Consider the following 26,348-nt stretch of genomic DNA (forward strand, 5'->3'; position numbering starts at 1 on the left):
GTCCTGTTCGCATTATTATCATTAGGAACAACACAAAGGGGAATTAAGTTGATTCTTCTGAACTCAACTGGTGATCACTTGTCTTTTTCTGTCTGTTGTATAATGAATGGAGGGATGCAAACTGAGATCAAAGCTGCACACAACAACAAAATAAGACAGCCTCCCGCTGATCCAGCAAGACAGAACTGCTTATGAATGCAACCTTCTGCATGCATTTGCTGATATGGGTGTTCATGTGGATTCTCATCAGAACACTAATGAATTGGAGAAAGGCATTCTTAAAAACCAAATAGACTTATCAAAGTGTTGAGAAGAATGAACAATGATCAATCAGATAGAGTGACCGAAGAGTGCAAATAATACATCACATATAGCACTTCCACCCTCTTAGTGTCCATGGGCATTTTAAAAGAAATCCTAGAGTTCCTTTTCATACAAGTATCCAAGCTTGTGGTGGTCTATGAACACAGAAACTGTTAAGTTGTGGGTGAACATATCAGACGACACAGCGATTCTTCCAAAGCAGCTCTTTATTTGTAAGCTGGAACAGAACTGAACTGAAGAGCTCAGTCAGCCTGCTTATATAGAGCTCCAGAACAACGTAACTGTAGCGACTTTCTAAAACTATCCAATCACTGAACGTCACTTTCGATCCTTCATTTGCATAACTATCCACAGTATCCCCCTGCTGGCCCAGGGTGAGAACTTCAGTACATAACAGAAACCATCCTTCTGATGGAAGATAAAGGGATGCCATGTTTTATGAAAGTCACCAGGTGTGGCAGTATTTCACAATATCCAATACATGCACCTCTCTTTAAAGAGCTGGCATATGAGTCCTTCCAGCCTGCCATTTCATGATCTCTCTCATGTTGCCCCCAAATCTTATCACATGTTCACATTCTCTCTACAAGTGCCATTAATCCCATGAGCCTTATACCCCTTCAAGCACAGTGGAGACATTTCCTTTTTATTACCAGTGGGGATGTGCAACTTGGGCACCAGACATTAATGCACAACTAGTTGCTTATCTCTTCAGCAGAATCATGTCCCATGATGTCAGGGGAGTTTGTTAACCTCGAGAGCCAGTGTGGTGTAGTGGTTAAGAGCGGTAGTCTCGTAATCTGGGGAACCGGGTTCGCGTCTCCGCTCCTCCACATGCAGCTGCTGGGTGACCTTGGGCCAGTCACACTTCTTTGAAGTCTCTCAGCCCCACTCACCTCACAGAGTGTTTGTTGTGGGGGAGGAAGGGAAAGGAGAATGTTAGCTGCTTTGAGACTCCTTAAAGGGAGTGAAAGGCGGAATATCAAATCCAAACTCTTCTTCTTCTTCTTCTTCTAACAGATGAAATTGTTACTAGGATTTTATATGCTGATGCAAGTGAAGAATTTGGCCAGGCAATTTCCTTTAGAAACTGAGCAGAACCGGGCACTGAGTTTGATGTGCAGAAGTGGCCTTGATTTCAGCAGAATGCAAGTGCATATAATATAATTGTACACTACATTGTGATTGCTATAAAGAGTTGACAGTAAAAGGAACCAATGATATGGCTGAGGGAAACAAGATTTTGTGTGTATGTGGTGGGGTCAAAATTTGTGAAAACACGTTCCTATCTCCCTCCTCTCCCACAACTTCCAGCGTCTATACCTGCAGTGGACAAATCATACTGAGTCAGATCGTTGTTATTTGAGTCAATTTGAATTTATCAAGGCTTTCATATCTAGTCCTTGGTGGCATTTGCACACTATCTAGCCAGATGCAAAGGGCATCGTTTATCCAGATATCGTTTGTTTTCTTTGACACTCTCCAAAAGACTCTTGAACACTCCGACATAAAGCTTCAGAGAACACTATCACTCTGGGATCAATTATAGAAGTTGGAAAGCAACTGTAGTGTAAAGAGAACGTAACTTTTTTTTTTAAAAAAATGCTTCTATCTGGAAGGGTTTTTTCTTTTTTGAAAACACTCCTCCTCACAGAGGCCGTGAAAATAAAAGTAGTTTTTATGTATCACCTGATATCTAGCAATCAGATATAAATGCAGAAAGCAACCACACCTTTTCCCTGAAGTAATCTTTATCTTCCTGCCTCCTTTCCTCCCTTGTCATTATATCACTTTGGCTTTTGACCTGCAACCACTTGTATTATTACCTCAAGAAAATTGAATTCTGTATATGACACAATAGGGGAAGCACGTGCTTTTGACAACATACGGGATAAAGGAAAATGTTACCTGTAACTGCTGTAGCCTTCCCCCTCCTCCAAAGCTGATTCCTATAAGTCAAAAATTAGGTCAATAACATTTTGTGTTGGATGTCGGTTTCCAACGTTTGATTGTAAAATCTTTATCCTTTGATTTTTCTGTGGCTTCTCAAAGTACTTGCTTTTGAACCGTGTATTTTACAACGTGTTGCCCTTGAACGGCAGTTGTTAAGCAATCTGCACATCTCTACAGTACTTCCTGTTGAAATATATTGATTTCCTCTTTGGCTGTGCTAAGCTAATATGAGAAAAAAGTGGAAGTCTCTTCTGAGAAATAGCTTCAGGGATCTCTAATATGGTTCCAGTAGCCTTCATGACACACCTATCATTATTATTAAAAAGACTTGTATTTGTCTAGTACAGTCGTACCTTGGTTTTTGAACAGCTTAGTTCGCGAACAACTTGGAACTTGAACGCCGCAAACCTGGAAGCAGGTGTTCTGGTTTGTGAACTTTGCCTCGGAAGCCGAATGTCCGGCGCAATTTCCGATTGGCTGCAGGACACTCCTGCAGCCAATCGGAAGCATTGCCTTGGTTTCCGAATGTTTCGGAAGTCGAACAGACTGTTGGAACCCATTTTGTTTGAAAACCAAGGTACGACTGTATTAGCTAAAAAATATATTGAGCTTTTATGAAGGCATCAAATTGTCTGCCATAAAATCATGTGTGTGTGTTTTTAAAGGTATACTGTCCACCTGTGCAGAAACTTATAAAATCTCCATTTAGAACAGGAGTGGGAAATTTCAGGCCCATAGGCCACACATGGTCCTCCAGACCTCCCTATGTAGCCTACAGGCTTCTCCTCAGGTCACATTCCTCACTACCTTGCTTTGCCCTTCTTTGCGTGGTTTTTGCCTGGCTGGAATGTGTCCTTGAACTCTGAGAATGTCTCTTGCTTGCTGAGATGGAGGATACAGAGGTATGTGTAGAAACATGCAAAGATGTAAAATTTTACCTGTACAAAGGTAAAATTTAGTGGCTCTACTCACTTTTGCCTCTGGCACCTCCCACCACTGGGGTGTGGTCCCCCCCACCAGGTACCCAGAACTGAATAAGGCTTCAGACTGAAAAAAGGTCCCCAGACCTGGAAGTAATCTAGGAACAGCTCCACAAGGTGGAAATACAAGATCTAGGAATGTTATAAACAAATGAATAAGCAAGCTGGTAAGATCTGCTGTAGACAGAGTGGATAAGCAACCCCCCCTTTTTTAATTAAAAAAAAGGTTATTTATGTATGCTACTACTACGGCCTGTGTTTTGTTAGCCCCCAAATGGAAAACGAGCAAGGTCCCAACTAAAGAATGGCAACTTACGTTGACAGAATATGCACAACTTGCAGACTTAACATATAGAGTAAGAGAGCAGGAAGAACATACGTTTAAAGAAGATTGGAAAACATTTATTGAATATATGGGAAATAACTGTATACAGCTGAAAACGCTGACAGCATTAAGATAAGTTCAACACAGTGTAAACAAGTTTTGATGGATGCAATAATGGAATACTGAGTGGTATAGTTTTTGTAAAACGTTCAGGGATTTATGATATGTAAAATGAACCATGGAAAAAGAAGAAGGGAAGTCATTGACATCTAAAGGATGTAAAATGAGTATTTTAAATTGTAAAACAGAAAACTTAATAAAAATTATGTATAGATATGATAAGCAAATCTAAACAGTGAGGGAGGTAACTGAACTTCCCAAGGAAGGGACGACTCCCTGTCTTGTGGTACCAGACAACAGGCCTTGGTTGGCAGACCTGGTGCGAGGCGTGCTTTATTTATTGGGTATTCTAGATTTTTATCTGCTCTGCTATTTATTGACAACTTCTTTACTGCGGTGGCGGGGGGGGAGGGGAGAGAAATCCAATGACAATACTATATCAAGGCTATAGTTTTATCTAAATTTTTAAAAGGTTTCTTTTCTTTTCCAGCTTCCATGACGAATGGGCTGGAGGCATCACAGAGACCGACTGTTTTGGAGAAAACGATTTACACAGCAAAGCAGCCAAACCCAGCAGTTCACTTGGTAGACAGCTGGGACCGGGGCATAACGTTGCCATACATACCATAAGTACGATACATGTTGTCGAGGTCTATGGGCATGAAAAGGAACCGCAGGGGACAATGGATACTCATTTACCTGGATAGGCAGTCACATAAACGCAACGAAGGATTTGCTGGACCAAAGCCAAATGTGAATAGAGATACCTGCTGAATGTGCCTTAAAACACTGTATAGAAATGAATCACTGCATTGTTCCCATGTATCAGTTACAATAAACGTCAGAATATCAACAGATTTAACAGATCTGACAAATGTTATTTGAAAATGCATTCTGTTTTTTTGTTATTAAATTAAACAGTATATCTCAGAATTTAACAGCAAACCTTTTCTGCAATTTGCTTTCCCAAAAAGAAGGTGATCCTATCATGAAAACAAGGAAGCACGTATATCCGGTATATGTTTCTGTATCCCTGTTCTTAACAGTTTGTACTTTTGCTGCCTGTGAAGGTTTTTGACAGCAACAAGGACAAATGCACATGACTGCGAATTTATTTTATCCTCTGTTTTTATAAGCATATCAGATAATACATGAAATGTATTTTTTCACAATAAATATGAGGGGATTATAATAAAGATTTTTAATTAAGAAAAAAATGTCAAATTTAGATGTGATTTCATTGTTCAGATTCTGAGGAAACCTTCCATTTCTAACTTTTATTTTTAGTTTCTCATACCTCAGCTAGCCCATATTAAAGGCATCCATTTACTTAAAAGATTTCTATCCTGCCTTTCCCACATATGGCTGTCCAAGGCAGCTGGGGACACGGGTGGCACTGTGGTCTAAACCACTGAGCCTCTTGGGCTTGCTGATCGGAAGGTCGGCGTTTCGAATCCCCGCAACGGGGTGAGCTCCCATTGCTCTGTCCCAGCTCCTGCCAACCTAGCAGTTCAAAAGCATGCCAGTGCAAGTAGATAAATAAATATTGCTACAGGGGGAAGGTAAACGGTGTTTCCGTGTGCTCTGGTTTCCGTCACAGTGTCCCGTTGTGCCAGAAGCGGTTTAGTCATGCTGGCCACATGACCTGGAAAGCTGTCTGTGGACAAACACTGGGTTCCTTGGCCTGAAAGCGAGATGAGCGCCGCACCCCATAATTGCCTTTGACTGGGCTTAACCGTCCAGGGGTCCTTTACCTTACCTTTACCTTTACCAAGGCAGTTGGCATACAATTAAAACAAAACAACAGTTTGAAGGCAAAAATCAAACTAAAACATCAAACGAAAAGCTGCAGTCACTTCGGATAGAATGAAAGCTTATTCATAAACTCAAACCCTTGAAAGCCTTTGGTGAACAAAAGCTTTCATCAGATGCTCAAAATAATTCAGGCATTATGTTATCTGTGTTCAAATGGACTCATTTAGGGGGCTCAGGGATGCAAATACCGGTACAGACAAAAGTAGGTATTTATTCACACACTAAGCTTTGGAGACATTGCTGGCCACCATCTTGGAGGGCTTTAAAAGAGGATTAGACAAATTTGTGAAGGAAGAGATTATCAGTGGCTCCTAACCCCGATGGATATGTTCTCCCTTCACTGCTGAAGGCACTGTACTTCTGAACACCAGTTTCTGGAAACAGCAGAAGGGGAGAGTGCTGCTGTGTTCAGGCTCTGCTTATAGGCTGGAAACCACGGGAGGGGAAGTGTTTGTGATGGGTTTTTGCTCATCGAATGGCTCTTCCACAGGAACTTGAAGACAGAGTGATGAACAGAGAGGGGGAAGCTACAGGGATGCTTATAACATATTATACTTCTAAATGGGAAATTCAAAACGGAAATGATTCGTTGGCTGAACCGATACAGAAAAGGTAAGGTATGGTCCACATGAAGCCCCTTTCATTGGTGGCAGAGGTATTGCTGTGCTGCTGTTTTGCACGAATGAATCGCCGCTCATGGGGCACAGCATACATACTACACGGCATCAGCCTTGCTTATAATGCATGCAAAGGGCACTAAAAAGGAGCAGGGCCTTAAGTCACGTGGGGATCAGGTGGTGCTTGAAAGGACACCTTTAAAAACCCTATGTGCACTGACAGTTAATGCAAGTTAATGGAGAGTGTGATCTCTACTTTAACTTGTATGGGGAAGAAAATCCCACCCCAGCTGTTTTTGAGGTACATCATCATCTCCCTTCTGCCTGCAAGTTTATGGGGAGAGTGCCCTTTCCCAATGGGAGTTAATAGAAAAAGAAGAGACTCGGCCCCATTAACAACTGGGAGGAGGAGGAGAAGCCCACACCCAATGACACTTGGGGTAACAGGGTCCTGACTGGAGAGTGTGAGGTTCTCCCTCCCCACCAACTGTTTACAGAAAACCCGTACTACCCGCGTAATCACATTCCTCACACAATCACAAGTGTAGCTTCACCCCCAGTTAACATGGAAGGTTCAGGGGAAAGAGCTTCCAAATTAAGCACGGATATCTACATGGCATTGAGAAGAAGCATTAAACAAAACTGAGGAGGGCTGTCCAGTTGTTGAGAGTAAAATGGAACATAAACCTCATACCTACAAATTCACTTCCACCTTCCATCCTCAAAGTTAAAGGCTGAAGATGGGAAGTTGGGGGGGGGCACTTTGGTAATGTGTTGCCCTGAGAGAGGACAAAATTGGATGTGCCCCCCCCAACTTTGAGTAGGTACTACTACTACTAATTTTATTATATCCTGTGCAGGAGAACTGCCCTCACTGCCCTAAATCTGGCTGTGCTGAGATGAGAGTGGTGTAGAACCAGCTCTGCAGGATCAAATCTATGCACACCAATTATAGTGTAACAGGCCACTCGTCCACGGGATTCCAGGGGTCTTGACCCCCAACTAGTGTCTGTGCTCCTTTGGAGAACTGAGAATGCAGAGGAGGCTATAGTAGCTTTAAAAAATATGATTTATTCACATATTTACACCTGAATCTAGATGGAGGGAGTCCAGATCTTACTACATGGTCATCTCAAGAGGGGCTTGTTCCCCACAGCAGTGCAGCAGGTGGAATCCAAGGCATCTCTCTCTCTACTTGCCTTCAGCCAACCTGCCAAAATGGTTCTGGGCTCTTCTCAGCTATCCCAAGTTTTCTGCCAAAGGCCCCAAACTCTTCATATGACATGCCCAGTTACCCTGGCAAGCTTCCAAATCCTGTCTCTGTTTACACTTCAGGGCGGGGGGGGGGGACTGTTCTCTTGAATTGCCAATGGCCCTCAGTAGCCTGTATTGTTTCTTAATGGTTCTAGCTTGGACAGGTCACTTTGTATAGGCTAGCCCAGGAATTCCTCTGCAACTAGAATTTCTCCCATCTTATCCCAAATGGTCAAAATCTTACCATTTATTAATTTCTTGGGTTTAGGGGGATCCCATCCTCCCCAAAACCTATAACAATAGCAGTAATAGTAATAGTGACCAGCTGGTTCACATAGAAAGCCATAGCAGTAGAACAATGCAAGTCGCCATAAAAGTTATCATAAAAGTAAGATGGAAAAACCCAGAATGAAGATGGCAGGAGTGGTGATATTGCTACAGGTTTGGGGCATGTGTCGTGTGCCTTGTGAGCAGGCAAGAAATGGCTGGAGCAAGAGATAAGGACTAATGTGAAGCAATAGGTGTGTATACAGAAGTGACAATATTAGAACACTGTAATTTATTTAAACAATCTGGTACTATTAACTGCAGAGTTACAGCTATATAAATAAACTGCACTCAGATCATTTGGCGATGCCTGCGAATATGCTTTGTTTGTGATAGCTATCCCCCCCCCCCCCGGAACTTGCTTTATTGCTCATGTAAAATTTACTTATCATCAGAAAGAAGTGCATGAGAAAGATGAGAGCAGTGGAGAGTAACCTCTTCCAGTGTTTACAATCTAATGAACTTCGGCAGGCAGCTCCTGTGGGTTCATTTCTGCAGTGGCAGCATAAAAGAGCATTCAGTCCTGGACAAGCCATCCTTCCAGGGAAGTCTCCATCTCTGAGCTCCCACTACACAATCTGTACAAGATGTTACTGGCTTTCTATTGGTCCTAACAGGGCGAGCCAACAGGAGCCCAAATAAGTCCATAAAGGCACTGAAAGAATGAGGACTTCTAGAATGAGGACTTCCACTGGCCCACCTTCAACACCACTAGTGCTCTCTGGCCAGATTCTTGGGGGGGGGGCGTTGCAATGGGTTGGACCCTTGGGATACATTCCAACTCTACAATCTTTGATTCTGTAGGGCAAAGGCCTCCAGGGTACGATTAGGCTACCCAGGTATCTTTTACCCTGGATGGCCCATTATTATCTAAGGTAGTTCTGGTTTGTATGCATTTATGGTTTAATCGGACATTGTGGTTTTACCAGACCTATAAAGGGGTACTATTGCATCAGGGGCTGATGCTAAACCTAATTAGGCTGTGGGCCAGAGCCTTCCCACCTCAGGAGTAAGTAATGCATTTAATCATTCATGGTTAATCTATTCATTGAACTTGCATATGGGTAAACATGATTTCTGAAGCAAGAAGTGTACTTTTTCAAGCTTAGATGCTTAGACCTCCCCAGTGGCGCAGTGGATCAGGGCACCTGGCTGTTAACCAGAAGGTTGGTGTTTGAGCCTGTGGGCAGGAGTCGTCTACCTTCCAACTTTTAAGATTCTGTGTCTGTTAGTCATGGCTGAGATATTCTGAGAAGAGATGTTTCTTTCCACATAAGAGAAAAAAGCAGCAAGCTCAATAATATGGTGCTTGCCACCTTCATTTTTTAAAAGTATTAAATGTATAGTTTTTTAATTTTTTGAAAAACTGCTGCAGTTATTAATTTGGGGCACCTTTTAGGTTGATTAATAGTTTTAAAACTGATTAATCTGTTATATTAAACATTGTACTATTGCTATTTAGATGCCTGGAACTATGCCATGGAAAATTTGTAAAAAGGTTTCACAGTCGTTTTTTAAAATGTTTCTGCCAGGAACACAAAACTACTGTGGGCAGTATGCAATGTTTTGTTACAGTGTGTGCCAGTACACCTGTTGGCACATCCCATTTTAAGCACTTAAGGCAGCTTTTGCAGAAGCAAGTGTTGGAACAGGCTGGAGAAGTTCAATAGAAGCGATTGTGTGCGTACATGTTTAATAGCTTTACTCGAGTGTTTTTAAAACTGCAAAAGCCTCGCTGCTTGATATTAAAGGACAAATGTGATCAGGTCACAGTGACCCTTTTCTTCCGTTGTGAACCGTTTACAGAGTAGGCATCCATTTATTTTCCAAGGGCGGAATGAAGACCTCTGCTGGCCAAAGCCTTAAGGTGGCTCTCAGATTTTACTTTCGCTTTTCGCCCTCCCGAAGGCGTCACTGAACTTCCGTTCCTGACAGCAACTTCAGTAAGGGGACAGATTTTCAACTTGGCCGATTTCATGGATTTCTTTCAGCCATAGCAGGAAAAGCTGCCAAACCCATGGACAATGCTCTTCAGAAAATGTAAGTCATAGTGAATTATTTTTCCTAAAGCTTATGTTCATAAAGAGGTGGGATTTTTAAAAAGCCTTGCTTTTAAAACAAGAGCAGCTATAAATGACTTGGGGGGGGGGGGAGGGAGTGCCTGTCTGCATGTCTGATTCACCCAGACTTGGTCGCTTTTGTGTGAATGTCTTTTGCATTCTTATTGCTGGGATATGTCATTCTTCCTGTTCATTATCTTTAACAAAGAATCTGTCTGTACAGCGATGATAGGAAAATAGTAGTCATATGGTCTGCTAACCCTTTTCAACTGAAAATAATATTTTGGGACTTGTTCTTCAGTATAAAGCTTTCTGCTTTTGTTTTCTACACCTGGCAACATAATATTTTAGTATATATTTAGCACATCATAAGGACATGCAATGAAACATTATGCTTGAAGGGAAAGGTTTCCACACTGATAATTTTATTTGCGGATCAAAAATAGACGCACATTCTTCCAGAATTGCTACTGTGACTAATATTATCATGCGATGGCTGTGGGCTTGCTTTCAAAATTATTTAGATTAGTGTTTTCCTTCCAGCTTGGAAGTACAATTGTACCCCCCCCCAAAAAAAGCACCTTCCCGGACCTTTCTGTAAAATGGAGGATTTATTGGGGGGGGCACACACAGTTCCTTAGCAATGGCAAACTTTAAGGGTCCTCTTACATAATCTGCCATACCAAGGCTGCTTCAGATGTTGCTCTTAGTTCCTATTCCACATTAGCCACCTTATCAATTCACCAGGACATGGATTGACATGATTAGTTTGCAACAACTCCTTGGTTGCTAGTATAATGATGGTAAACATTGGCTACTAAATGGGGTCCCTTGAGTGTTTGTAATTCCTTGCTTCTAGACCTTTTGACATCTGGGTTGCAGAACTAGCAGTAGCATCACACTGTACTGCTTCCACCCCCCAGCAAAAGCATTTTCACCATAGACAAAAACTCAAAAATCTATGAATCACACTCTTCCCAACAATGCTTTCCCACTGCTTCTCCTCATCCCCGCTGGTGCATCAGAGACAGTGAGAGCTCAGCATGAGGACTGCATAAGCCATAAGGCAACGCCCTACCATGTTGATCTAAGAATGTCTGTGAAATGCAGGCACAACAGAGGGTTATTTGTTTCTAAGGTTGTTGCCCGGGTTAATATCTAGTGCAACTCTGATTGCCATTTCATTTTGTGAACTCCACCCAACTCATTCTATCTGAAACAACAAGCCTGGCATTGTTCCCATGGTCAGTTATGCCAAAGTGAGGAGAGCTTCCAATTAGTTCAGGCTCTGATCTTTACCTATATTTCCTTTCATTTTATGCATATTAAAAAATGATTCATGATTGAAATAAGGGCAGCGTTCCTCACCCTTGTGCCCTCCTGATGCTTTGGCTGTGGGTGATGGGAGGATGGTGGTTCAAATCGTGTGTAGCAACCATGTTTATCCAGGGGTTAGTTATAAACTTAGCACAAAATGGACCGATTATTTTAATGCGCAACAATTCAAGCATCACGCTGGGAATGAGTATGAAAACATTGCCGGTGTGATGTAATTGTCCGTGTTGTGTTTGGGCATGGCAACCCAATATTCAAATCACAACTCTGAGCCAGCTCAGGAACATTCAGAGTTCTCTGCCAAGAACAATTGAGGTGTAAAAGAAGAGAAGTACATCTCTAATCATTTGGGGACATGGGCATAGCCAAGGGGGGCAGGGGGCAGCTGCCTCCCCATCATGTAAAACAATAAAAATACTTAACTGACCAATCTCGTTGATTCTGTCCCCATCCCCAAAGTCCAGCCGCCCCTAACAAAAATCCTGGCTATGCCCATGCTTGGGTACATACACCTGGCAGTCATAAGCTGGAAAGCTGTTTCGCTTGGCAAAGAAACACAAGTCTAACTACCTGCTCAGTATGGTTTTTAACATATCAAGAGTTGTATCCAAAGTAGCACAGGTTTGTCCCATCCATTCAAATATTTCTGCCTGCACTGTGGGACTTTCCCCCTCTCCTCCCTCCACGTGCCTCCTAAATCAGTTCTAGGGGTTTTTGCCAACCTTCCGGAGCAGATTTGGGAAGGACACAGAGTGTACACAGAGGGAGATGATGAGTCCAGCTGTGCAAGCAGAAAAAATCCTTGCAGTGATGGGGGTATGTTAGTTTGATACTGCCCTAACATTTTAATATCTCAATTATATGTCCAAAAATTTGTTGTGCCCCAATGAAGATCCCTTAGAGTGCAAAGCATGTATAGCTCTAGTTATATGACAATTTTTAAATACAAATGGCCTGGGTGACACGTATGGCCCCCAAATTGGCTGCTGGGCCTTCAATAGTTTCTGCTGCACATCCTAATGGTTTAGGGTTCTCAGAAGCTCTGAGGATTTCTCAGCTGAAAGGACTCACAACCAGGGTGGTTCATTTGGTTAGTTTATTCAGGACTCATTTTGAAGAATGAAGATGAGCAAATGTTAATCATTCCTTACCAAGTTATGCATCCCTCATTATCACAAATCGCTTTCCAGCCCTGAGACAAATACGTTGCACTCCCTAGCAGACTTATAGAATAATTCTTTGCTCAGAGGGAAGTCCCACTGAATTCCATTGGGCTTACTCCCAGGTGAGAAGATATAGATGCCTAGTTTCTTAAGAAACAGTTGATTTTATTACCCTAAGGTCTGAGCTGTAGATTGTCAATCATGTCAGCAACAGGTCAATTTTATGCAGTTAAAATAATATTTAGTTTCATCTTTAATGTTGATCTAATTATGACAGTGCTAATCAGATGCCCAGGATGGGAAATTAGAGTGTTGGATCAGTGTGATTTCTGCTTTCAATCTTAGATCTGTATTTAGCCACTGTTGCCTATGGGGCACTGCCCCAATGATACATGCATGTATATTTTTGGCGGACAGTGGAGTATTGTGGGTTTGCATATATACACTATGATCACAGCCTATACCGTTTAGCAATAACTAAATAATGCTTACACAACACTTTTTCATATACGCCATAATCCATACGGATTTATTTTACAAACTTGTATTTTAAGTTTCTATTTTTATCTGCATTTTTGCAAACTTTGTGTGTATCTAAAGAGACACTGGTGCAGATGGAATTACACCCTGCTTACTTGTAATGAAGGTTACTTACAAGAAGGGAGGCCTGGGATCGCAGCATCAAATCCTAGCTAGGGAAGTGCTTTTTTATACTACAAAACGTATCAAAATGCATTTTATTTCCTAGCAGCACACAAATGGATGAGCTCATGTTTCTAATAATAAAATAATAAACTGCATATGCAAATTAGAAAAATGTAGAATTTTTTAAATTTGAGAACTTATGTGAAAAAATAAATTATGTTGTTTGAAATTGTACAATTAATTGTTTCCAAAAGTGGCAATTAATTTTCTGTCTCTAAATTTATGTTCACTGTTCAAACTACAAGAAAATTAAATGTGCCATCAGCTCTTATTTATAGTCATGAATTATATTTCAATTCACAGGACAAGAAATGGAAATGGAAACGCTGACAGAATTTTGTCCTTCGGTTCAATATTGTTCCTATCTAAGCATTTCAAATTGGTTACAAATTTAACCTTTTAGAGCTTTGATAATTGTACCATTAGAAAGAAATAATTATTACTACAGATAATGTTTTACAGGGCAATTCCATGCATGTCACTTGGGAAGTAAATACACATAGGCAGTGCTTTTTTCTGGGGGTACGCATACCCCTAAACATTTTGTGAATCTAAGTTTGGCCTCATTGAGGAGCAGTATTTCAAGATAAGTAGGAAAATGAGTACCCCATAAACATTTTTAAAGAAAAAAAGCACTGTACATAGGAGACTTAGAATGACAATGAATCAAATACTCCATCCATTGCACTGAAGTGGCTCACTTTGTGACAGCCTATGTGTGTGTGGATACCTATGTAGAGATTATAATCCCTGCCATAGGCACATTTGAATAAATCCTCATATGCCATTGGGAAACGCAGTCACATGATTTCCAGTTTTCTTCTATGAAAGTGCACTTAGAGCAACTTTGGACATAGCCCACACATGAGGACCCCCTATATAAGAAAGGTCACTGCTAGCAGATGGTGCAAATTCTTTGAGGTTGAACCCGACACTGGCCATTTATAACCTTTTGCTTTCAATGAGACCTACAGCGTTTGCCTTCCTATTTAGTTTGGGTAATCCAGATGTTGTTACCCTCAAACACCAGTCTTCATGCTTTCCCCCTGTAAATTCAGGTTTACCCAATTATGGGGATAAACTTATAAACTGGGGAGAATTGGGCTCTAAACCACTTCACTTGGGAGTCAAAGATGATTTGTTTCAGTGTTTTTGGGTGGTTGTAACACCTCTGGAGCTCCCCCCCCCCGTGCTTGCATGTGACCATAGGTTTTGTGTAGTGGCTGTGGCAATTGGGACTGGTATGGCATGTGCGGTTCTGCCCCCAATTCATTTTAACAGCATTACAGTGGTACCTCTGGTTGCGAACGGGATCCATTCCGGAGCTCCGTTTGCAACATGAGCAGAACGCAACCCGCATCTGCGCGGATCGCAATTCGCTGCTTCTACACATGATGTCATTTTGAGCATCTGCACATGCGGCGAAACCTAGAAGTAACCCATTCCATTACTTCCGGGTCACCGCGGGACATATCCTGAAAGAACATAACCTAAACTGAATGTAACAAGAGGTATGACTGTACAAGTTTTATGCTCGGGTCCAGCTATCTAGGACAGGGGTCAGCAACCTTTTTTAGCTGTGGGCTGTCCATTGTCCCTCAGACCATGTAGTGGGCCAGACTATATTTTGAAAAATAATAATGAACGAATTCCTATGCCCCACAAATAACCCAAAGATGCATTTTAAATAAAAGCACACATTCTACTCATGTAAAAAACACCAGGCAGGCCTCACAAATAACCCAGACATGCATCTTAAATAAAAGGACACATTCTACTCATGTAAAAACACGCTGATTCCCGGACCGTCCGTGGGCCGGATTGAGAAGGCGACTGGGTTGCATCCGGCCAACGGGCCTTAGGTTGCCTACCCCTGATCTAGGAAGTGTAGATGGATGCTGCTTCTGGAAGGAGGCACTTGATTTATCCAGACTGGGAGACCACAACATGTTATCAGATTCTTCCCTGACATGTTTATTATTTTTATTTTTAAGGAAGCATTTATTTGCTATTCTTGAGAAAGAACAGAGGCACTTCCAGACAATCTGTTTATTTACCCTGATTTGTTTGCAGGGAGATTTAATGCACATTCACTAGAGATTTGCTTGTGGGGAGGCGAGATGTGCCAAAAGCAAGCAGGCACGCACTATCCCATACTTTCCAGCGCATTTCTCCCTTACTTTGCTTACTGCAAAAAGTTTGATCTTTCAAGGAAGTGGGTTCGATGCACGAGAGCTCAAAATCAACTTTGATCACACAACTTAGATTTGCCAGTACAATCCCACCTGAAAGTAGGAACAGCCTAGAAGCACCCTTAGGCTCAGGCCTAACTTCAGCATCCACCCCCAAGCAAAAACTCAATACAGTAAGCCCACAACTTCCATGGGCAGGGGTTACGTTCTGGGGACCATGCCTAAAGTGGGTGGGATTGCTGAAGTCTTTTTTCCCTGGACGCCTGCCCCCCCTTTTTGCCAAGTGCATAAAGCTGAATGTGCACAATGTGCCTACGTTGGGGACTTACCGTACACATTTTTTGGTAGTTTATCAAAAACAGGGTAGTAGGCGGCTTTCTCAGTAGCTCATACAGGGGCAGACTTTGGTCATCTTTCATATTATGGTGGCTGTGCGAGGCCAAAATCTGGAGTTCCCAAATGGGATTTTCTCAGGTATGGATCTTCTCACCTGAAGGAGCATCTCCACCCCCATCGTTCAGCCCGGACACTGAGGTCCAGCTCCAAGGGCTTTCTGGTGGTTCCCTCACTGCGAGAAGTGAGGTTACAGGGAACCAGGCAGAGGGCCTTCTCGGTAGTGGCACCCGTCCTGTGGAACGCCCTCCCAGCAGATGTCAAGGCAGTAAGCAACTATTTTACTTTTAAAAGACAGCTGAAGGCAGCCCTGTTTAGGGAAGTTTTTAATGTTTGATCTTTTATCTTGTTTTTAATATTCTGTTGGGAGCTGCCCAGAGTGACTGGGGAAACGCAGCCAAATGGGCAGGGTATAAACAATAAATTATTATTATCATCTCAATTTTGCTTGGCGCCCTGTGTGCCTGAATCCAGCGCAGGCTCATTTTTTTACGTTTACCACACCGTTTGCCCTTTTGCTCCGCACCATGATGAACTCCCAAGGAAAACGTGGCGCTTGGGAGAAAGGAAGCCCAGCGCCCCGGGCCCCAACAAGAGCACTTGGGATCGCAGCAGCGTGTGCAGCTCCCTGCTCCTCGCTGCGCACGGGAATGGAGGGGCAGCTCTTTTTCCTCCTGTCCAGACAAGTGAGAAAGGAAAGCGCGCGACTCTTCCGTCGAGGAGAAGCGAGGGAGAAGCCGCTTTCTTGCCCCCCTTGTCAGCCGGGCGGCGGCTCCTCCCGCGGCGGTCCTTCTGGCAACTTTGCCCGAGCGCCGCGTGGCCGAGGCCGACCTGCAAGCGCAGCGGCGCGTCCGGAAGGCCTCTTGCCTGCTTGCCTGCCCGAGAGGAAGGAGCAAGACGCACCCGCCAGAGTTCGCAGGGGCGGGACTGGCAGCGGCGGCAGCTCGAGGAACCTTCCCAACCTCGCCGGGCCGGCCTTCCTTCCCGCTGGACGCCATTATGCCAGGTTCGTACGCCTCTCGGAGGAGGGAGAGGACGGCGGGCCGCCGCCAAGTCCCGGCTGCAGGGGGCGCACAGAGCAGGGCGGCAAGGACACCTCGGAGGGCGGGTGTGTGTGCCTATCAAAGGAAGCCCCAGGCGCTGCTAGAGGAGACTTTAGCCCCGCTTTTGCATGCACCGGAGCCGAGGTCTCTTCTTACCATTATGCATCCCGATCTTGTCCGTGGGTGCTGGCTCGCGTTTTATTTCCGAGGAAGCGTGCGCGAGGTTGCAGACGTGCAGTGCCTCCGCCCGCTGTGCATGTTCGCTCGGGGCATTTCTCTTCGAGGGTGCGTTTTTAAGCAGCCCGATCTTAGACATGTTTACTCAGAAGTAAGCTCTGCGGAGATCAGCACACGACTGCCTTGCAAGGCGACGGAAGAATGTGCCCTGCACAACTTTGCACCCTCCCTTTGAAAGGCAGCCTTCAGTATGTTAGGGGAGATGCCTCTCCCGTGGAAGGAAGTTGTTTAAACCCGCATTTCTGTTTGTTGTCTTAAGTCTGCAGTCCTACACCCTGTTACCAGCCGCGTCGATCTTAATGGGACTGCACAGTTACGGTTGCTTTTAGACATTGGTTTGCTCGCGGCTGCTGTTTACAAGCTTTGTGTTTTTTAGAATTACTTGATTGTCACCCGCTTTAAAAACGTCGAGTTCTCTTGCTAACAGCATAACATAATGGGCAAGGCAGGGCACTTTTTCAGAGCAGGAGTTTCAAATGATGGAAGTAATTGATGCCAAGTGAGTCAGCTTCTCCGCCTGAGTCATCAGCCCCGGTAACAGGCAGCCTCTGTGTAGTACACTGTGGGCAAGCAAGTATATACTACTTGGATAAACTTTAATAATATAAGAACCTAAGAAGACCCTGCTGGATCAGTGAATCTAGTGATCCAGGCCAGCATCCCACAGTGGCCAACCAGATTACTGTGGTACCTCGGGTTAAGAACTTAATTCGTTCTGGAGGTCCGTTCTTAACCTGAAACTGTTCTTAACCTGAAGCACCACTTTAGCTAATGGGGCCTCGCGCTGCCAGAGCACGATTTCTGTTCTCATCCTGAAGCAAAGTTCTTAACCCGAGGTACTATTTCTGGGTTAGCGGAGTCTGTAACCTGAAGTGTCTGTAACCTGAAGCGTCTGTAACCGGAGGTACTGTGGGAAACCAACAAAATGCATTTTAATACAAGAGCACTCTCCCCTCCTGGGGCTTCTGCCAGCTGGTGTTCAGAAGCATTGCTGCCTTGAACTGTGGCGACAGAGTATAGCCATCATGACTAGTTGCCATTAGTAGTCCTCTCCTCTGAATTTGTCTAATTCTCTTTTAAAGCCATTCGACATTTAGAGTGCCACTGGTTTTCCCCAACCCTACTACTGAGGTATCATCTGTTGAGCAGTATGTTGCTTGGTCTCAAGATGCCCAATGAATAATTGCATTATATAATATATAATTATATAATATTTTTCTATCTATAAGACACCCCCATGTATAAGACACCCCCTATTTTGGGGGACTCTGATTTAAGAAAATGGGGGGGAGATGGCCCACACATTCTTGACACTATTTTAAAGGGGGGAAAACCTAGTCTTATACACGGGAAAATGTGGTAAATGGGGGGTGGCATTTAAATCAGGAGTAGGCTCTGCACATAATGGTGCTGCATATTCATTATTTTTTGCAATGCTGCTTACATAGCCATTGGTCATCATGCAACTAGAGTGATGCCACTGGTTAAAGCATTAGAATTGCCATTAATAACAATAATAATATTTTACTTGCTACTCACTTGTTGCGCAGATGTACAAAAACACACACAATAACAGCTACAGGAAGCTTTGGTGGAATTGATCTTGTAAATAAACACAACAAGATAATTTGGTTGTGTATGTAAAAGGTTTGAGACAGTTACACACGTAACCTGTTATATACATATTAAACAGCAGCTTTTACTGCGAGCCAGGTTAGTATAATAGACTGTAGAAACTACTTTTCCAAAAATAGCTGTGATATTCAAGTTGCTCATGCTAGAAGAATCTGAACATGCGGATGCTTGAGATGGAAACATTTATTTTAGCTCTTGTGTGAAGGTGAGACAAAAGTTAAGCAGACGTAAGATTGCAATGATCAGAGGCTAATGCCTGCGTGTTTCACATGGCTGGTTGCTTGACCTTTCACTTAGAAGGCATCACTTCAAATCCAGCTTAGATCATTGGAGACTGAAACTTATCAGCATCTGCCGGCTGTTCCCTGATGCGAAGCAATTGTGGAGCATTTGAACTGTATCTCCAAGAACAGATGTCTGCTAACCCCACCAACCCCTGAGTTGGGAAGCCAAGGAGCCAATGAAAGTTGGGAAGCTAGTTTGCACCTCTATGAATTCCCTCAGGTGTTTACCCCTGAACACTTACCCTTCAGGGTCTTCAACCTTTTTGGATTTGGGGGCATATTTGGAAACCTGAGAAACTGTTGTGGACACCACAAAAAAAGTTTTACAGAAGGAAAGCTGGTGATGCTCAGATCCCCCCTACTAACACACACACACACACACACACACACACACGAGACCAAAAAAGCAGGCAACACACCAACCAAACAAGATGCTTTAAAAGTTGATACCAGCATCTTGAATGGAAACCAGTTCCTAAGTCAAGCAAGATAGAGATAGCCATTCCCCACTGCTTGCCTCCAGTGTCTGGATATCGTGAGAGACCCCCCCCCCCCAAAAAAAAAAAATGCAGATAGGACATAAATGAGGCAAAACAAAAAACAAAGAGTGCTCTCCAAATCTATATCTGGAAAACCTCCTGAATTTTAATGGCTTTGTAACATCTTACTTTCATAAAATGATCTCCTCTTTATGTTTGGCTGCCAGCAGCAATAAAATCCTCAGTCTGTTTGCAGAATCTGCACCAAACTATGGATTTGTTTGATTCTTTCCAAGAACAGAATGAATGGAAGTGGGGAGAAAGCTTTAAACCATCTGCAGTTATCATAATGACCTGGTCATTCAGCAATCATTGTTAGTGCTATAATTGCCTGCTTTGTGGTAAGAGTAATCTTCTCTCATTTTATGATCTGCCTGAAGGCCAAAATGATGAGCATTTTGCTTTGTTAGCATTGCTTGTTGTTTGGTGTACTAAAATAGTTGCATTATTGTTTTCTGTATTGCTGAATTGCTTTGACGATGTAAACTGTGGGGATGTGGTTTGTTTTGGGATAGGCTTTGGATTAAATGTTGAATGAGCTCTTTGCATGTGTTTTTTTAAAAAATTGTGTGTGGCAATACTGCAGTTATTTAGTGTAATGTTAACACATGCCAAATATACGGTAACTATGCCATGTTTACACATGCCAAACATAAATGTGTTTATGGTAATATACATACAATATATATCTCCAGTTTGCCATAATTGGCCAAGGAAAGTGCTAAGCATTAATGGTGGAGAGTGCAAGCCTTGGACACAGTGGACTCAGCTATACAACTGCAAATAAAGTATTTTAAATGTGTTGTAAAGTGCGGGAGGCAGTGGAAGACAGGAGTGCCTGGTGTGCTCTGGTCCATGGGGTCACGAAGAGTCGGACACGACTAAACGACTAAACAACAACAAAGTGCAATATACAAATGTGACACTAGATGGCGACAGTGAGCTATGCCAAATTCAATGCATTTTTCAAAACTTTTTTTAAAAAAGCCATTTTCACAGCGGTTTTCTTATATGTATGTGGATTCTACCAGAGTGTGTATCTTTAAGAGCTCCAGGGTGATGACAACAGGGGCCATGTTTGCATGTAGCACTAAGGCAAACCATGGCTTAGCATGAACCTCCTGGTGCCAACTTTGCTCTTCTCTGGGTCCTCTTAGCACCCATAGAAGCTAAGCCAAGGTTTCACTTGGTGTGTCCTCTGGTGCTCTGTCCTCTTTAACCAAGAACAAAACTTGGCTACAGATTGTGGTTAAGCAGTAATGAGTTTTACCATGATACAGTGGTACCTCGGGTTGCAGACGCTTCATGTTACAGACTCTGCTAACCCAGAAATAGTACCTTGGGTTAAGAACTTGGCTTCAGGATGAGAACAGAAATTGCGCGGCGGCAGTGGGCCCCATTAGCTAAAGTGGTGCTTCAGGTTAAGAACGGACCTCCAGAATGAATTAAGTTCTTAACCCGAGGTACCACTGTACTGCCTTCAGGCAACACTCTAAGCCAGACCTTGGCTTTGCGGAGTTTAGGAGCAAAGTGGATGCAAGCTTTTCCCTGGGAAAGGAAGTCCTGAGAAGCCATAGTTCCAGTTTGACAGGTCCTTGTGCAGCACTAGTGACCTCGGCATTCCCTGGGCTCACTGCTGGCATTTTACTCCCTGGAGCCTGCAGCAGATGGGAGAATAAGACAAGTGAACAAAGCATTAAACATTGACAATTGGTAAGGCTGCTGCGGGACAAAACTCAGGTCTGTAGCTAGCAATTCTGTAAACATTCCTGAAGCATGGAAAGTACTGGACTGTATACGTCTCTCCAGTGCAATGAAACACTGATATTTCTTCCTGCCTTGAATTTCTTTCCTCATCATTTTTATAGGCTGTTTTCTTTTTCTCTGATAAATAAATACCAGTGCCTTAAAAAAAAATATGTCAGTCAAGTTTCATTGAAATACGTCTAGTCTACCTTGCATATCTGTTTCCACGGTGGAGTCCAAGATAAGGCTGAATTCATTTCAGCATCTAGCGATTTCAGAGTCTGTGATCTTCTATGGTTACAGCTTGAGGGAATAAAGCTAGGGCCGGATTAAAAGATTACGGGCTGGATATTTTCAAAAACTCATTTTGTTAATGGTGATAGAGCAGTTGTCAAAGAAAGAAAAATGAAATAGTTGATCTACAATGATTTTTAACAACAACACATTTTTATTTAGCTGTTGGCACATACAATAGGCAAAAACAGTACAATGGGAGTCCTATTTACAATTTGAGATTCTGCATTCTGTGCGCTCCTAAATAATAAGAGACTGATTAGAAATCTTCCAAGTGTTAGGCATGCCATTGTTTGCAAACTGTCTTGTGTGTTGTGATGTATTCAGATAAAGTCAGTGACAAAACTTGATTTTAATGCAGTAACTGACACCCTCAGAGCTATTTCTGAAGGAACTGTGAAAGGTCCAGGAGCACACTTGATGGGACTGGGGTGTGTTTAGTCAAAACATCTTTAGTCGAAACATCCAAATTCTGTACTTTGGAAGGTAGAGTTCCTTGGAAGTTTGCAACAGGAAGATCAGTAATGGTGGACAGAGCAAGTGCTCACAGCACTTTTTCAGGATTCTGTATGTGTCCACTGGCCTGAAAAGGCTAGTTACCCCTACCATACATTTATCGTGATGCTTCAAGGTTAAGGTTAACACATTTTAATTGCATGTAAGGATTTTGAGCAGACGGAACTCATAGAAAGGTAGCGTAGTGGGGAGGGGAACTTGCCCTTTACATAATGCTGCCTTGCATTTGCCATTGATTGAAGAAAATAAAAAGGAGCCTTGCCTAAAATCCCAGAGAAGCTTACATTGCATAATTATGTGTGCTGCATAAAATACAAGATTTGTATGGGTCAGCACAAAGCAGATAATAACAGTTGTTTGGAGGCATAATTTAAAGAGCTGCAGTTGTAGGCAGAATTCCAGTTTACTGAAATACATTTTTTAAAAAACAGAGAGGCTTAACTGATGTAAACTCTCTTCGCTGCTAATATGCTCTTGTATATTGTTGCATATGTGACTTGTAGCAGAAGACATTGGAGAGAGCCAAGAGAGGGAAGCCAGCCTGAGCTCGCCTTGCTTTCCTGTTCATTCACAGCACTTAGACTACATACACACCACATATTTAAGGCACATTCCTCCCTGCTCCCCCCCCCAAAAAAAGAATCCCAAGAATGGCAGTGTAGCCAGCACCCTTAACAAACCACAGTTCCCAGGATTCTTTGAAAGAGGGAATGTGCATTAAATGTGTTTTAACTTTGTGGTATGTATGTAGCCTTAGACACAAGTTCTACCTCTACAATTGGGACATTCTCACAGGTAAACCTTGGAACTAGAGAACTCCAGACTCTTAAGAGTACCTTGGCCTCGATTTCTTAAGCAGCACAGCAAATGTCTTAGGGAACTTAGAGTGGCGTCAAATGAAGTTTGTGATATGGCAGGAGTTTCATTTTTAAAACCTCACTGGATGCCCAATGCAGGAAAATTACATGAATTCGATGTCTAATTTTCTTGACGGAGTTTTTCTGTGAGGAGTTCATATGGAAGGACAATTGTGTCATGTCATGTGAAGCCTCTTTCAAAGACATTTCATTCATTATGTTAGGAAGTTTCTGACGGGGAGAATCAGGTGTTCTTGGTTTCCTGAAATGGTACTGTACACTTTGACATACAGAAGGAAAAAAGGCTGTTCCCTGCCTCCAGAAGTGTACAGTCTAGGGGTGGGTCTACACATGGGGGGGGAACACTAAAAATGATTCATAAATTGTTATAAGAAAAAAAAAACACTATGTAAAAACACACTCTACAGCGTCTGTTTATAACGCATTCAAAACACTGTTTTTTGAATAATGTAGCTGAGTCCTAGGTTTCAAAGTGGGCAAGGGGTGAGGGGACAGCATAGGAAGGAGATGACTAATTTGCAAGCCACTGCTAATTTCACCCTGGGGACAGAATATAGTTGTGGGAAATGTCCTATGTGAAACAACCCTAATCATTAATATGCTGTGTTGTCACCATCTCTATGTTTGTCTTCGGTTTCTCCGTATCCCCATCCATGTATTCTCAGTACATCTTTCAAAACGTAGCTCTTGACTTCCGCCCTCTTCAATCTTCCTTTCTCATAGCATCTTGAAACAAAAGAAGACTATATAACATCTCAACTGGAAAAGAATTTTAGCAAACAGTATAATGAAGCACATGGATTTTATTGAGGTGCATTGAGACAATGCAGAAAAAGATGCTTCGCTTGCCATTTGAACCATTAATTTTATGGGTTGAATGGTAACAGTTTTCTGGAAATCCAGTTGATACTTATGGAATTGCAAAAGTTGTGCAATGCCAGTAGAAAGCTTTTCTTTTTTTCGTTTTAATGGGAATGACTCAGGCTCTCAAAAAGCCTTTGCTTATTACAATAATCATGGGAGGTTTTTATGAATATTTTTGGGGGACTATCACATTATTTAAAAAGAGAGGACAGAATCTGAAGGCAATGAAAGGTTTAAAGCTGAACAGCAAAATCATCCTCTTTTAAGGCCATCCCGCTGTTTTTATAGCAGAATCTCTGGATTTTGAAGCACTGATTAGCAAACAAATCCCATGCTCGGCTATGCAGCAATAAAAATACAGCAATTGAAATTGTTCTGAGGTCAGGTTAGACTGCACAGTTTCCCTTTTAGTGGCTAGGATTTGAAGGCAGATATAAAAATTGAGCATTCCAACTTTAAAAAAATGCATTTTTTACTGAGGCCTGTTCAGATGTGATATTGCCCATTCTCCTAAACATGTATAGGAGATCAGGAGCTCCCCAACTCTGTTCTGTTATTTCTCTGCTGAGCTTGTCTGTGTCTTCCCTCTCCCTCTCTGTGTTCCTCTGTATCTTTTCATTTTCAAAGGTAACAAGGCTTATATGCAGCTTTGTTTTCTAACCATTAGCTCAGCTCAGGCACCCCCAAACTTGGCCCTCCAGATGTTTTGGGACTACAACTCCCATCATCCCTAGCTAACAGGACCAGTGGTCAGGGATGATGGGAATTGTAGTCCCAAAACATCTGGAGGGCCAGGTTTGGGGATGCCTGGCTCAGCCCCCTGCAAACTCACTTCTGATCATGGTTGCAAAACTGCAACTATGATGCTGACCATGGTTGGCTCTGAAAAGAAAAGGAAGAGGTGAGTTCACACATAGAGTTCAGGAACGTGAAGGAACTCATGAGACCACAAGCAGGATGGGAGAGTAGCTTGCAGTGCAGTGGGAGGGCTGCTATGTTGAAATTTAAACCACTTGGAAATGCCTCGCTACACACACACACGGTCTTGGTGGACTGTCACTGATGAGACCTCGTGGCTTGTTGGTTTTATCTGAGATCTTGTACTACGCAACGTGTAAAGATTGCATTGTATGTGAAATACACCCTATGAATGCTCAGTATTTGTATTATTATTATTACCGTATTTTTTGCTCTATAAGACCTACTTTTTCCCTCCTAAAAAGTAAGGGGAAATGTGTGTGCGTCTTATGGAGCGAATGCAGGCTGCACAGCTATCCCAAAAGCCAGAACAGCAAGAGGGATTGCTGCTTTCACTGCGCAGCGATCCCTCTTGCTGTTCTGGCTTCTGAGATTCAGAATATTTTTTTTATTCTTTTCCTCCTCCAAAAACTAGGTGCGTCTTGTGGTCTGGTGCATCTTATAGAGCGAAAAATACGGTATATTCATGAATGTCAGCCGCTCTTAATGGTTCCTGAGAGCATTTATGGCGCTCCCAGGATGTTCCTGAAGCTCATGTCCTAGTAGGAAACATTTGGTAGCTGATGTGAATTATATGGCACTTCCATCCAGTTGGTCTTTGTGGAACCAGGGGCCTGTTTTTAAATGTATTGCTTCTGTTTTGTAGATCCGACTTACTGTGATCGTTTACGGCAGGACATGGCATTCCTAACGAGCAACGGCAGGCTGAGCGAGCAGCTGGTTGACAAAATTATCCTTCAGCTGAACAGAGTTTACCCTCAAATTCTTACCAATAAAGAAGCAGAAAAGGTAATTGAAGGAATCCCACCTGCAGTGTTTCTTTGCTATTGCTGTAGCTCATTTGACCCAGGATTAGGATTGCTGGTTTTTTAAATGCAAAACTTCTGGTACCTCATTGAGTCTAGGGGTGGTTGCACCCAGGAGAGCCAAAGGCAGCTCTGGGGTCTTCTCTAATAGGACTGACAATGGGAACCGGAGGAAAAACTGTAAGGTATACAGCATTGAGCTTCCTTAAAATCCTCTCCGCACATGATATCAGCCCTTCCCTGCTCTTCAACGTTCCTCTTAACACAAACCACACCAAAACTGTGGACCTGATAAGTTCAAGCAGATAAGAAAATGAGCCAAGTTTAGACTCCACATGTGAAGTGTACGCTTGAATAATCACACAGAAAACACTTCCCATACGACTGTACTATACGTTTCAAGCAGTATCGTACGGCCACAATTTCCCTCAAAGAATCTTGGGAACTGTAGTTTGTTGCTGAAAATGGTTAGATGACCACCGTTCCCTTCACAGAACTACAACTGCTAGCACATTTGTGAAGCTAAACAAGAGTCCAGTATGGTTTCAAATTGGATGGGGGATCGCGTGTTAAGATTCCCGCATTGCAGTGGGTTGGACTAGATGACCCTCGGCATCCCTTCCAACTCTATGATTCTATGAACTCTCAGAGTGATTTAACACTCAGTCTCTTTTGCCAGGGAAGTTGGGAAATGGCAGCTCTTCTTAATCAGTAAAGGCATTGCAGAGAATTCTAAATGCCAGCACCCCTTCTTTATCATCTGTAGAAACCAATCAAAGGGGAGTCCAGTTAAATCTAAGCAGGCTTACTCCCAAGTAAGTGTGTATAGGATTATACCCTCTTATAGCTTAGGAACACCAACGCTGATGGCCAGTGAGCGAACCTATGCAGATAATTGCGTAGCACTCCCTCTCATGTGCACACACACGTATACCTGAGCAGAGAAAAATCCCCCACATCTGTTT

The 26,348-nt window shown here is 42.8% G+C and overlaps 2 protein-coding genes across 7 annotated transcripts in view; both read left to right on the forward strand.

Moving 5' to 3' along the window:
* SUSD3 (sushi domain containing 3) overlaps positions 1–4,919 on the forward strand; it is a 53,592-nt gene extending 48,673 nt beyond the window's left edge. Inside the window, exon 5 of the mRNA XM_083603127.1 lies at positions 4,193–4,919. Within this exon, the coding sequence (XP_083459253.1) occupies positions 4,193–4,409 (217 nt within the window). The 3' untranslated portion in view covers positions 4,410–4,919. The remainder of the gene's footprint in view (positions 1–4,192) is intronic.
* A 4,338-nt stretch (positions 4,920–9,257) lies between these two features.
* Positions 9,258–26,348, forward strand: part of CARD19 (caspase recruitment domain family member 19) — a 37,800-nt gene continuing 20,709 nt past the window's right edge. For 2 of the 6 annotated variants that reach the window (XR_014545358.1, XM_083603155.1), the window contains exons 1-2: positions 9,258–9,755; positions 25,224–25,366. Coding sequence is in view for 5 of the 6 variants with exons in the window: in XM_083603155.1 (XP_083459281.1) it covers positions 9,740–9,755; positions 25,224–25,366 (159 nt within the window). In the remaining variant the exon portion in view is untranslated. Of the gene's footprint in view, positions 9,756–16,324; positions 16,570–25,223; positions 25,367–26,348 lie in introns of those variants that run through there. The other 4 variants (XM_083603154.1, XM_083603152.1, XM_083603151.1 and 1 more) reach the window with 3 other exon arrangements.

This window comes from Podarcis filfolensis, assembly GCF_964270895.1.
Source record: "Podarcis filfolensis genome assembly, chromosome: 2".
In the NCBI taxonomy this organism is placed as follows: Eukaryota; Metazoa; Chordata; class Lepidosauria; order Squamata; family Lacertidae; genus Podarcis; species Podarcis filfolensis.